At 37.0% G+C, this 14,494-nt stretch overlaps 1 protein-coding gene and 1 pseudogene across 1 annotated transcript; one reads left to right on the plus strand and one right to left on the minus strand.

The window, feature by feature from the left end:
* Positions 1-4,628: 4,628 nt before the first annotated feature.
* LOC148932049 (uncharacterized) lies at positions 4,629-8,366 on the plus strand. Its single transcript, XM_089064986.1, has 4 exons — positions 4,629-4,918; positions 4,973-5,882; positions 6,495-6,634; positions 7,412-8,366. Exons 1-4 carry the CDS (start codon positions 4,629-4,631, stop codon positions 8,364-8,366), a joined length of 2,295 nt encoding a protein of 764 aa, XP_088921112.1.
* A 407-nt stretch (positions 8,367-8,773) lies between these two features.
* On the minus strand, positions 8,774-9,537 carry LOC148932050 (uncharacterized; annotated as a pseudogene).
* Positions 9,538-14,494: the final 4,957 nt, after the last annotated feature.

Raw genomic sequence — 14,494 nt, forward strand, 5'->3', positions numbered from 1 at the left:
GCCAGGTGAGTCTCGTTTGATAATGTCCTCAAGAGGAGCTCGGACAAGGTTTTATTATTCGGAAAACTGGTCAGTTGGAGTTTTATCGCTCTATGAATAATAAATAAATGTTTCTTGCTAAGTCCACTCTTGGAATTAATAAGATATTAATTAATTAAGTCCATAGCAGACATTAATTAATTAATGGACATTTATATCTTAAGCGCGAGAAATAAATAATAAACAAAGTGGAAACCCGAATTACTTGTAATTTCGGATTTGGATGGGGAGAGTTCAATATTACTTCTATAGTGGCTGCTCGTAATATTCCAATATAAGCTTGTATTAAATTGTGGGTTCAATTTAATTAGTAAAAAGCTAATTGGGGGAGCCCATATCCAAAACCTTCCATAGATCCCTGTCTGGGCCCAAAAGGAACTTAATATAAAGAGGAGAATAAAAGAGACAGAAATCATTCATTATTATTATTCATAATTTTCGTCCCCCTCTACCTAGAGGAGTTCGAATTTCTCTCCTAATTGGAGAAGGATTTCTTCTGTCTTTTTTATTCGAGTCCTAGTATTTTGATAAGATCAGCCCACCCTGATATCGAGATACAGTTCGGGAACCAGAGAGAAGATCCGTGGTCTAGTATTGAAGATCATCGTGGAGAAGGCGCGAGCAATCGTCGATTCTTTGGAGAATCAAATCGGTAACTCTAAACCATAGAAATCATGTTTAGGATTTACTTTCTTTGAGCATGAATTATTTGCGTTCTAGCATGCAATTATCTGTTTAACATGTGAATTGATTAATCGCATAATCGGTCAAATAGATCCTTATCTGATTTATTTGTTTTGTACAAGTCTTCCGCTGTGCAAGGGGCTCCAAACCACATAGTTAGCTGATGCAGAAGAAGAAGTTATAAAAGGTCAGCGCGGCTTATGTCTCGAAAATAGCATTTATTTGGCATCAAAGACTTTCGTGACTCGGTGAGATTGAATTGTGCTTCCATTGCACGTTCTCTCCTTTGCTATGGTCCTTACCACCAATATCCCATCCATATAGATGTCGGTTTTATGTTGCTAAGGGAGATAGATGCCCTTACACAACGTTTCTACACTATCCCAATAGAAATTCTAACCTTAGTCCAACTAAAGTACCTTGTTCTAACTTGCAACGGAGAAGTACCTTCGACCATATCTAAACTTTTCAACCTTCGAGTCTTGATTACATAACTGGTATGCTTCATGTTACTTCCTCTTCTTCATTTGATGAGAAACCGTCAACTATCAAATTTAAAAGGTTAGTCCTCCTCCAACTGCAAGTCAAATCATGTCTTACTCTTAAGATTGATATATTTATGTATCCATTTTTAGGTATGGAGCCATATACAAGAGCATTTATGATGAATATAATGATGATCTCGTGTGTGAGATTTGGCCAATTGCGGTAGTGAGATTAATGATTGAGGCCAAATCATTTGGAGAATGAGGAAGAGAATGAAGACGAATATACTTATGATCATGAGGATACAAAGGCGAGCAATCACATGGGCGGACCCAGTAGGAAGGGAGGGAGCGCTTAAGCCCCTACCCAAATAATTTTTTTTGTGTTTTTTCTATTTATAAAATTTTTGTAGTCTTAAAAAATTTCGCTCAGCCCTCACCAATTTAATGCTATTGAAGGTTAAATGCTTGGAAATTTAAGGATAAAAGGGGCTGAAAATTGAAAATTCTTAAATTGCTAAGGAAACCGTGAGAAATGGTTTAGGTGTTTTAAGGAAGAAGTAGATGCAGGCTTATAAAAAAGAATAATTATCATTATTACAATAACTTTTTTAAGTGTCAAGTTTCTCGGCAAACGTGCAACACTACTATCGATTACTCCCTCCGTCCCCCATTAGGAGTAGCACTTTGACCGGGCACGAGTTTTAAGAAATGTAAAGAAAAATTGGTTGAAAAAGTTCGTGGAATGTGGGACCTACTTTTTTATATTGGTTTTATAATAAAATGTGAGTGAAATGAGTTAGTGGAATGTGAGACCTACTTACCATTTATGGTAAAAGTGAAATGCTACTCTTAATTGGGGACAGACCAAAATGGAAATTAGTAACTCTTATTCGGGGATGGAGGGAGTAGTTTTTAAAGTAACTTTCTATTTGTTCATTTTAATTCTTTATTTCATTTTCTACATTGGAACCTTTTTAATTCTTTTTAGAAGCTGTTTTTTTTTTGTTAATATTCAATTTTTTAATTCATTCTTTCTATTCAGTTTTAATTAAATTATGCAATTTTTTTTATCAATTCTTTATTAACATTCGAGGATAAGAAAAAGACTGTGTAAATATATGAATTGTTTCATACTTTTGATTAGGTATTTGCTAATTAGTTTCTTGCAACAAATTTTTTTTTTTAATGAATTTTCATAGACTTTATAATTGTGATTTTTTAGGTAAGTTAAGTAAAAGGAGAATAAAGTGGAAAATGAAAAATATGGAGAGATGAAGAGAGAAAAAAGTAAGAGAGAGTAAAGTAGGTGTGGAAAAATGTGTTGACTTTTACTAAAAAGGAAAATGACTCTATTACTATGGAACGTACCAAAATGACAAAATGACTGTATTACTATGGAATAGAGGGAGTATAAAATACTCAATCTGTAACGCCCCGCCCTCTTAGGGTATAATAAATTCGGCGGTCGTTAACTAGACAGACTTAAATGCAATAAGAACAAGACTAGGGTTTCAATTAAAGAGGGTTGACCTAGGTAATTAACGAGCTGGCGAAGCAATAAGACAACGGTTTAATCAAGAATAATCAATGAAGAACGGATAGCATAAATGACGATCAAAGTCAAGGGTTGGAATGAATTCAACAAAACACAATATGTCTTAGTCTTCTAATCCAAAAAGAAATAGGTTCAAAACGACTAAGTGATAAAAATGGGTTTCAAAATTTAGCGGAAGCAACCAAGAGAAAGTGAATCCATGTATGAAGACATGTCTACACTCGAAGTTCATATTAACCATCTTATTAATTAGATTTGCTCAACACCCGCCAACGCTCGTCGTCGTTCAACCTGCACATAAGGAAAACACATGCAGGGCTGAGTATTTTGAAATACTCAGTGAACTCGTTGCCAAAATATTTTATTTAATAAGTTATGCCACCCTTACCATAATGAACTTGAGTTTTAAACAGTTATAAAAGAATATCACGAGTATCACAAAAATAATTTCTTAGACTGGCCAGTCAAACAACTCCCCCACTTTTCTCATCAATTATCACAATCACAAACACAAACACAATCTTTCCATGGTGCGACGAAAGCGTGGCCACACTTTTCGCCCACGAGACCGGCCGACTAGCAAGGACGGCTCTCGATCCCACCGTGTACACAGCCTAGTAGGGTTTGCGGCCCGTACTCAGACCCGAATTCGTTTATACATATCCATAGCCACTGTAGCCTAATGGAGCGTACTCACAAACTAGGCATCAGACACACAATATCATCAAAATAATCACAGGCATGGCATAACGTTTCAAACCACCCTTATAACACCAATCAATACTTTGCAAGAATTAAGACAGTTTCAGAGTAAAGCCCACCTCGACTGCTTAGATTTCAAGTATGTTCTTTCCCTTTGTTATCCTACTTCGCAACCGAGGTTTCACCTTTTTACCACATATGTACATACCATGTATTAGTTCTAACATAACTTCCTAAATCATGCATGCCTCACGTTTCCCTTTTCCCATCGATTCATCTTAATATCACCAATCAAAATCAAGTCCATCATATAAATTTCATTCGCATCTTAACTCTAGATCTATCATCAACATATGTCACACAAGAGTATTTTGCCAACATGCACACACACACACACAACACACTCACGCGACGCACACACACACTCACACACGCACGCACGGTTTCACACATGCACACATATATTCCATATCCCCTTTATCCCACTTTCACTCAATCAAGATGCCTCCGGGTTCAAGAATACCGATTAATCGGCTAGGTGAGGAAGAATTAATATAAGAATACCTTTTTGAGAAAGACGAACGGTAGAAATAAAGTATTAGCCTTGGTTCTTCAAGATTCTTGAATAAAACTTCAATTCTTCTCCAAGAGATGACGAAATATTGGAGAATAGTAGAAGAAAATTTAGAGAGAAGAAAAATGGGAGGGGGCGTGTATAATGGGGTGGAGGACGAAAATTTGGAGGGTTAGGGTTAGGTTTTGCTCTTATTTATAGGGTTCAATAAAATCTTTGTCAAAGCGTATCAAGAGGAGAAGAGAAGATTGCAGAATAAATCAATTTACTAGGATTGATACAATTACATATTGTCCTAAAATAGATTGATTACAAAGATATTGTGTTTTCCATACATAGCTCATATTCACACCTATATATTGAGGTGCTGAATTACATTGTAAACACAACATAGAAATATACAAATCATCTTCTACTCCCAAAACTCTCTCAATATGCATTGCCCTATGAATCTCTCCCCTCTCGATTACCATCTTTAAGATGGTATCAGAGCAGGTTTATTCGGGCTTGAGACTCAGAAAAATATCATCATAGTCTCGAGTACCTTTCCCGACCTTTTGAACCCTGCAAAAACACAACCAACAAGATGTCAGATTCTGAATCTGATACCCCTCCGAAGAACAACCAACCAATAACCCTTTCAGCCGAACAGTTCGCTGAATTCATGAGACTAAGTATGTCTCAGAAAAATTCAAACCAACAGCCTTCATCTCTGGAATCATTAGGCGAGGTGCGCCTGACAGAGAAGCTCAATGGGGACAATTATCCCCTATGGGTGAAATTGATGAGACGGGCCATCCGGGGGAAAGGTCTGGCATCTCACATAAATGGAGTTACAGACGCTCCCCCACCGACGGACCAAAATTACAACCGATGGTAGCAGCGGGATGATTGTTGCTTCAACTGGATCATCAACAACATTGACGCCAGCCTCGTCAACGAGGTCTCACAGTACGAAACAGCCTATGACTTATGGGAAAGCCTGGCCACGACGTACGGAAGCGGCGCCGATCAGTTCCAGATCTCCGACATGCACAGACAAACGTACAGTTTGAGACAAGGAAGCTTATCACTGGAACATCTATGGCAGAAGTTTCAAGATTTGTGGATCTCAATCGACACCAGAGATCCAAACCCGATGGATACTCTGTCTAGCATCGAAAAATACAACCAACACACTCAGAGACACAGGTTGTACCAATTCTTATGGGCATTAGAAGACCAACGGTATGATAAAATCAAAAGAGAAATTCTAAATATGGATCCAATCCCAACTGCAAGGAAAGCGTATGGGCTGGTGAGACGGGAGTCCGTCAACGAGAAGCTACTCAACCCAGAACCCGGAATCGGAGTAGGCCTTGCCGTAGTCAACCAAAACCGAGCACCCGCACCACAGCATCAACAACTGCCGAGAAACCCTAGCTACAGAAAGGAGGAGGACAAAAGCAGATTAGTATGCAGCCACTGTGGAGGGAAGAAACACACCAGAGAAACGTGTTTCCACATCCACGGATTCCCGGAGTGGTGGGAAGAGATGAAAAAGGCGAGGCAAGCTCGGAATGCAGGCCGAAACGGTGGAGGCAGTGGAGGCGGAAGAGCCTCAGCAGCCGTTGCTCTCGACCGCGCCACCTACACCGAAAATCCGGTGGGCAGCAGCGGCGGCGGCAACAGTAGCAGCGGAGAGGTCAAATTCGAGGAGAAGCCCAAAATTGCATCCGTCTCCATAGCAAGGACATGGTCAGAAGGTAAAAAATGGTCGATTGGAGACATCGCCGGCAGTAGCAATGGCGAAGAAGGAGAATCTAGAGTTTCAGACGAATTGGGGAAGGAGGCGGCGAGGGTTTCTGAAAAAAAACCTCTTAAATACTCCCACCTTTCTAAAATCACAAACCCATCCCCCAAATTCCTGAAATACCGAACCCAACCCCGACCCAAAATATCCTACCAAATCCCACCCCAACACTCTCCTAAATCTCAAATTGACCCCCGCCTCATACTAACGTCCCAAAACCCACCCCAAACTTCTCGAAAATCCCAAACAGAATCCCATATTGCAAAATTTTTGCAAATTACACCCCCATCTTCCGTAATTAGCAAATATCAGCCCTCTATACCCTGTCAAAATTCCTTCGACGCCTTGGCCTGTTCTTCAACTTCCATATCAGGCCCGAAAGACCCTCACTGGATTTTTGATTGTGGGGCGACAGATACAATTTCGTTCGAAGCCTCAGATTTTGTATCCATCTCCAGTTCCAAAAAATCATATGTCCAAACTGCCAGTGGGGACCTAGCACAAGTTGTGGGGGCAGGCACAATAAACATTTCACCCACTCTATGTCTCTCTAATTGTCTTTATATCCCGTCTTTATCACACAAGCTCTTGTCCATTAGTCATGTGACTAAAGAATTGAACTGTAAATTGCTAATGCAACCACAATTTTGCATGTTGCAGGATATCAAGACGGGGATGATAGTTGGGCGTGGCACTGAGCGATGCGGACTGTACTATGTGGACGAGATAGCCCAACAGAGTGCTGCAATGATGCTGACTCCCGGACCGACAGAAAGACAGGCTTGGCTTTGGCATCGTCGGTTAGGGCATCCATCTTTAGGATATTTTCGCCTACTTTTTCCTGAATTAGTTACTTCTATGCAATCTTTTCATTGTGATACTTGTGTGTTGGCCAAAAACCATAGACATACTTTCAAATTGAACAATACAAGAATGAAATCTCCGTTTGCTTTAGTACACTCTGATGTTTGGGGTCCTACCCCTATCACTGGGGGGCAAGGTTTTCGTTACTTTGTGCTTTTTATTGATGACTACTCCCGCATGACCTGGATCTATTTTTTGAAACATAAACATGAAGTGTTTGATAAGTTCATAGACTTCTATAACCTTGTTCAAACGCAATATACTCACACAATCCAAATCCTTAGATCCGACAATGGGGGGGAATTTGTCAATAATAAAATGCAAGACTTTTTTAGAAAAAAGGGACTAGTCCACCAAACCTCTTGTGCGTACACTCCAGAACAAAATGGGGTAGCCGAAAGAAAAAACCGATACATCCTTGAAATTACCCGAGCCCTCTTAATTGAATCCAAAATACCAAAATCTTTTTGGCCCGAAGCTATAGCCACTGCAGTTTATCTCATAAATCGCTTACCCACCGGAATCCTTAGCTTTAAAACTCCCTTGGATATTTTTTCGCACCACTTCGAAATTCCATCATCCTTATCTCTTGAGCCCAGAGTCTTCGGCTGTTCGGTCTTTGTTCACATCCCAAAACACGAACGTTCCAAATTTGATCCCTGTGCTCTTAACTGTGTCTTTCTTGGCTATGGAAAAAATCAAAAAGGTTACAGGTGCTATGACCCAACAACCCGACGAATGCACACCACCATGAATTGTAACTTTGTGGAGGGGGAATACTTTTACAGCCAATCTAGTAGTCAGGGGGAGACACAAACTTCAGACAATAGTCCAAACAATGACCTCCTAGATTGGCTACCGGATATTGAAAACCAACACTTAGGGGGAGAGCCACATTCGGGGGAACATCAGGCAGGGGGAGAGCCACAGCCAAGCCCTGTCACAGACGTTGGTCCACCTGAGGAAGTGAGCGGCACCGCCGGGCCATCAAGTCCTGTAATACAGAACGAAGAACAAAGTGGCATTGTCCAACCATCAACCCCGCCTTCGATTCCTGAGGTAAACAATTCAGATTTTAATACTAATCTTGATAGGGGCAATAATGAGGAATGTGGAACTAGTGGAAGAAGTGGAGATACAGGAGAACCTTATGAATTGCCACACAGAAGTACGAGAGGAATCCCTCCTCGACGATATTCACCAGATTGGAAAGGGATAAAGGCAAAATACGCAGTATCCAATATTGCTCAAGGGCACCTGTCAGAAATGGCCCGGGCCTTCGAAGCTGCCCTATACGAAGAAGAAGAAATTCCACAGTCATTTGAAGAAGCCAACAAACATAAACATTGGAGAGAAGCCATGAAGAAGGAGATAGATGCCCTAGTTAAAAATGGTACTTGGGAGAAATGCACATTGCCAAAAGGAAAGAAGCCAGTTGGATGTCGATGGATATTCACCATAAAAAGACGAGCAGATGGTTCAATCGAGAGATACAAGGCGAGACTGTGGCAAAAGGATACACTCAAGTGTATGGAGTGGACTATGAAGAGACATTCTCCCCTGTTGCTAAGATGGATACAGTGCGAGCATTACTATCTGTTGCAGTATGCAAAGATTGGCCGCTCCACCAGTTTGATGTTACCAATGCCTTTCTTCATGGTGAGTTAGAGAAAAACAATGAGGTATACATGGAAGTTCCACCAGGATTCTCTGAAGATTTTAAAGGAGGAGAAGTGTGTAGACTTCGAAAAACTCTGTACGGATTAAAGTAATCTCCACGGATATGGTTCGGAAGATTCTGCCAAGCAATGGTCAAACATGGTTTCAAGCAAAGCCATTCGGATCACACACTTTTCACAAAAAGGAGAGATGACAAGGTAACATGTTTGATTATCTACGTTGATGACATGATCATTACTGGAGATGATATGGAAGAAATCCAAAACTTGAAGGAAAACCTGTCCAGAGAATTCGAGATGAAAGATCTAGGTGCACTAAAGTACTTCTTGGGGATAGAAGTGTTGAGATCCAGGCACGGGATATTCCTAAGACAAAAGAAATATGTACTAGACCTGCTAGTAGAAACGGGTCTCCTCGAGTGTAAACCGGCAGACACTCCGATGATTCCCAATCATGGCTTGAAGATAGAAGATGGGGCCGATCTCGCAGATAGAGAAAGGTATCAACGACTTGTCGGGAAACTCATATACCTCTCACATACCAGACCCGACATCACGTATGCAGTCGGCATAGTGAGTCAGTTCATGCACCGACCTCAACCCAATCATATGGAGGCCGCCTTGAGGATTGTGCGATATCTAAAGGGTACGGTAGGCTACGGAGTATTCCTAGCAAAGAGGGAAGACTTGGAGATTGATGGCTATACTGATGCAGATTGGACAAGTAATCCAATAGATAGAAAATCTACGGGTGGCTACTTTACCTTCATCGGAGGCAACTTGGTTACTTGGAGGAGCAAGAAACAAAAGGTTGTAGCTTTGTCAAGCGCCGAGGCTGAGTTCCGAGGAATGAAAAGTGGGCTCATGGAGATCATATGGCTAAGAAGACTACTCACAGAAATTGGCTTTCCGCCTACCCGGAAAAGTCAACTATTCTGCGACAACAAGGCAGCCATTAGTATCTCAGAAAATCCAGTACAACATGACAGAACAAAACACGTGGAAGTTGATCGACACTTCATCAAGGAGAAGCTAGAAGGAGGTATCATTGAATTCCCATTTGTTCGGTCAGAAGAACAGTTGGCAGATATACTAACCAAAGCAGTTCACCCAAAGGTTTTCAAGGAAATATTGGACAAGTTAAGCATTGGAGATACCATTGCTCAACTTGAGGGGGAGTGTCAAAGCGTATCAAGAGGAGAAGAGAAGATTGCAGAATAAATCAATTTACTAGGATTGATACAATTACATATTGTCCTAAAATAGATTGATTACAAAGATATTGTGTTTTCCATACATAGCTCATATTCACACCTATATATTGAGGTGCTGAATTACATTGTAAACACAACATAGAAATATACAAATCATCTTCTACTCCCAAAACTCTCTCAATATGCATTTCCCTATGAATCTCACCATCTTTAAGAATCTTTAGGTAATTAAATAGAATATTTGGGAAGATTTTATTCTCCACAATTAATTAAAACAAATATTGTGGAGTAGAGAAGAAGAAAAAGATATAGGGTTCAAACATGGAGATTTTTGAAATATATGGCTTTTAATTAGCCAAGATTTTGTTTTGTATATTTTACGGAGTAGAATAAAATATCACGGAGCAAAATAAAATAAAATTCCTCCCCATTTTAATAGGTAGTAGGCGTGTAGTATAGGGTTTAAATGAGGAAGGGATTTTGAATATTAACTAAAATAAGATATGGCAAAATCTTCTTGAGGTATGATAAGATTTGATAGAATATTTGATTTTAGGTATGGAAGGAAATCAATAAGGTATCAATTAAACAAGTAAAATAATATTTCCTTCCCAACATTGGTGATTTTCGAAAATCACCTAGGAGTAAGGGGGGTCGATTTTTTTCTCATCAAAAATAAGGAACAATTGGGTTTTGGATTTAATTTGGATAAATATCCCAAGAATTAAATTAAATCCGGAAAAATAAGATTTTCTCCAATAAGGCTAGGGATTTTCAAAAAGTCAAGAAAATAAGGTTATGGAAAAATATCCTAAAAATCTCACTCACCCTTAAACAATTTAAATCATCACATAATTTCACCTTTAATTCAAATATCCACATGCCACGTCATATAATCAACAAGTTTGACTTTTCAAACTTCCAACACAACCCTAAACTCGACTCGGTCATAATTTTGTTCCTCAATTAGTTCACGTCTCCTAAGTCATAAATTAGGAAATTAATTAATTTTAAATTTTTGGCTCTAAAATTAGGGTTCGAAAAAAGTGGGGTGTTACACTATCCGTCTCCCCATTATGTATACCAGCATTTTGGTTCGTCCCTATTAATTGTTTCACTTCATTTTTACTACTTTTGGTAATAGATCTCAAATTCTAGTAACTAATTTCTCTCACATATAAATAATATTTTCAACTTACTTTATTTTACATTTTTTAAAACCCGTGCCATATATATCAAAGTGAGAAATATATTGGGGAACGAAAGAAGTATGTATAATGGGGCCCCTTCTGGAAAAAATTCCTGCGTCGAGCACCAACGCAAGGACATGTGAGTTCACATGACTATTTTTTTTAACTTAGTATCCTCTCCATCTCACTCCAAGTGATACCATTTCCTTTTCGGGATGACTCACTCTAAATGACACATTTTTTAAAATAAAAATTACTTTTTTTTCTTTGTTGCTTTATTCTCTATTTAACTCGTAAAACAACATTATATAAAATCTCATGTCAAATAAGAAGTGCTTCACTTAGTGTGAGACGGAGGCAATATTAGTTAAGTAAAAGATACACCCCCTCCCTAAAAATAGACCACATTTGCCATTGTGTGTGTGAGTTGGCCAAACAGTAGAGAGGTTAATGCACGAGGCCAAAGATCTCAGGTTCGAGTCCTCCGTGGACGATCTTTAAATTTAAATTCATTTACCTATAAAAAAGACCACATTGCTATTTTGGGATGTCACTTAAAAATAGATCGATTCTATTTAAGAAATTTCTCTCTCTCTAATGAGATGAGTCCCATTTTGCACTAAGAATATTCCAATTACTTTTTCTTTCTCTCTCTCTTACTTTATCAATTATACATTAAAAATAGATCAATTCTATTTAATAATTTTTTTTCTCTCTAATGAGATGAGTCCCATTTTACACTAAGAATACTCCAATTACTTTTTTTTCTCTCTCTCTTACTTTATCGATTGTACATTAAAACTTGTGCTGTTTCTATTTCAAATATTATTTATTTTTTAAGGACGGAGGGATATGATTTTTTTCAGTTGATAGTGATATAATTTTTTTTTTTTGATTTTCAGGAAAAATCTTAGAGGCTTTGAATTTGTTGCTACAGAGGTAATACACATGTTATTAAAAGTCTGATTTTTCTCAATAAATATAAGAAATTTTGCAAGGAATTCTTGGTATTTTGGTTTGATTTCAATAAATGAATCATGAATATTGTATTACTATTGTTTAGGTGTACTCTTAAGGACGAGTGCATTGGGTGTGAGAGATCTATCCTATCGACTTGGCTTCATTGCCAACTCTGTACAAGTTGGTACCTCACTAATGCATCTATGCTCACGAAATTTGTTTTGTGTTTGAAGAACATATCATTCCATCTTTAGTTAAGGATATTCGCCGTCATGAAGAAAAAACAAAATCCTTAACTATATATTATATACATGATGGTTGTATAGGAACGGAAGCAGAAGCATTTGAGAAGCATCTGATATAATGGTATATTTATGTGCAAAATAAGAACACCGACGGAGATAGGATTTTGATAGTGAGTCCAAACTATATAGTAGATTGATATGTTATTTGCTTTTTCCAAGATGAATTTGCACTATAACATTTTTTGCTTTTTTTTGGATGAAACATAATAATGGTATGCAAAACACCAAATATATGACATGGTACCAACACCGGCAACACGAAATCACACTTGACTCAATAAGGATACACCTCACACTAGAATACTCACACTCACTTACGCCCACTTTCTTCACTCTCTTGTACATGCTCACTTTCATTGTTTACACACGCTACAAGATGGCCTAGTACCAATATATAGAGAGTTTAAGTCTGGAGTCTAGAAAATTCTAGCTAACCAATTCTACTTAATATAAGAATACAAAATATCTAATCTATTTCACATAACTCTCGAATTATCTAAATGTCAAGCAACTTTTGTTGATTTAATTAATCTTGAAGTGGATGTAGTCTGTTTCTTCAACACGTGTAGCTCCTAGATCAACTAAATCCACTCCAAATGTGTGCCGTCTCATCATGTTTCCGGAAGCATCAAATCGGGACTCCCTCCGTTTCATCACAAGTAATTGATCATTTTAGATTGTTCCATTATAAGCGATTGATTTTCACTTTTAGTAAAATATAAAATATTTTCCTTTTCTTATGGTATTCCATCTCTATTTTCATTCAATTTTTTTTTTATTTTATTCTCTTTTCATCTTTCTTACTTTTCATTTTTCATACTTTATTTATTCAACTTTAACACAATAAATAGTAGTATTTTCTTAAATTATGTGTCCAAAAGAAATTCATCACTTGTAATTGGACGGAGGGAATATAGTTTACTAACAAAATTCAATTTCGTGGCACAATCAAATTTATAACTAAGAAATTCAATGTTATTAATTTTACTCCCTCTACCTGCGAATAGGAATCCCGTTTCTCCATTTTGGTCCATCCACAAATAAAATTTTCGTTTTATGATTATCATAAATAGTAAAGAGGACTCACATTTCACTAACTAATTCAACTTACATATATTTAAAATTACTATATACAATTGTGACCCATATTTCACTAACTTTCTTTCATATAATTTTTTTTAACATTTTTTAAAATTTGTGCCGGAGAAATAAGACTTATTCACACACAGAGGGAATATTACCTTTTAAAAGAATATTTATCCAATAAAATATATTACTGCCCTGTCCTTTGCCCAATTATGATTTTAATGGATTTTTATTACCGTACTTTAGTTCAAATATTATTCACTAATAATAATATATATATAGGGAGGGGAGTGTTATATTGCTAACTACAACTAAATAATAGCCATTAGATATTCAAATTAAGGGCTTAGATCATCAATCCCTAAATGTCAATACGATTAATGAAAAACGTCAATAAGATCATATGATTAATTCCAAAAAATATCAATATGAGTATTAATGTCAATTAACTACATGTTTAGTTATAACTAACTTTTATAAGAAATCCCAAAACTTTAAATTCATATAACATATATCAAATTAAAGATAATTTCATAAAAATTCCAACAATATCCTACATGCATATGTTCCGACGTCAAAATTTGAAAAATATTTCAAATTTTTTTAATTTTTTCGTACAGCAGAAATGTCAACATACTATATAAAATATGTCAATATAATACATGTAGAATGTCAATATACACAATGAGTTAACATTCTTAAAGCATTGTGTTGACATTGTTAAAGTAATATGTTGATATTTTAGAAACACTGATGACATTTTCATCCAAAACCCTAATTTGGAGTTTTTTGTTTATCTTTTTTGATTTTATTAATAAAAACGAAAATTACACGCGGCAAATTGTAGATCACGCGTTTTTAAAAATCCTATAGCCTTAAATTAGTTGTAGTTAGCAATTAAATGATGAGTTAGCAATTGATCACTCCCCGAAATATGTAAATCTTTGCCAATCTTCTCTTCTTTTGTCGGCAAATACTACTATCATAAATCAAATAAACATACGGAGTATAAAGTTTTCTATAAATGTAGTAATGTACTTGCTTTATTATTGTGATGCATACATTTTCTACCAGTTAGTGTCGTTCAATCTTTCCAGAATGATTTCACAATATATTAAATTATTGGCAATATGAGTTTTATGTTATCATTCCTTTCAACTAATTCTTTGCTTTCTTTTATGATTATCATCCAAAATTTTCAGTAAAAATAATTAATAATTTGAAAATATTATAGAGATAGAGATGGGTCATGGGTGGGTTACGATCGATAATAACATACATGTAGTATGTGTAATGTGTTGCATAAAAAGGGGACTAAGAGATGGATGCAAGTATCTTAATTTGTGCTTGAGCAATGGCGCA

The sequence above is a fragment of the Salvia hispanica genome, chromosome 2 (genome assembly GCF_029641045.1).
Source record: "Salvia hispanica isolate PSC_SH4W2 chromosome 2, Shi_PSC_v1, whole genome shotgun sequence".
Classification (NCBI taxonomy): Eukaryota; Viridiplantae; Streptophyta; class Magnoliopsida; order Lamiales; family Lamiaceae; genus Salvia; species Salvia hispanica.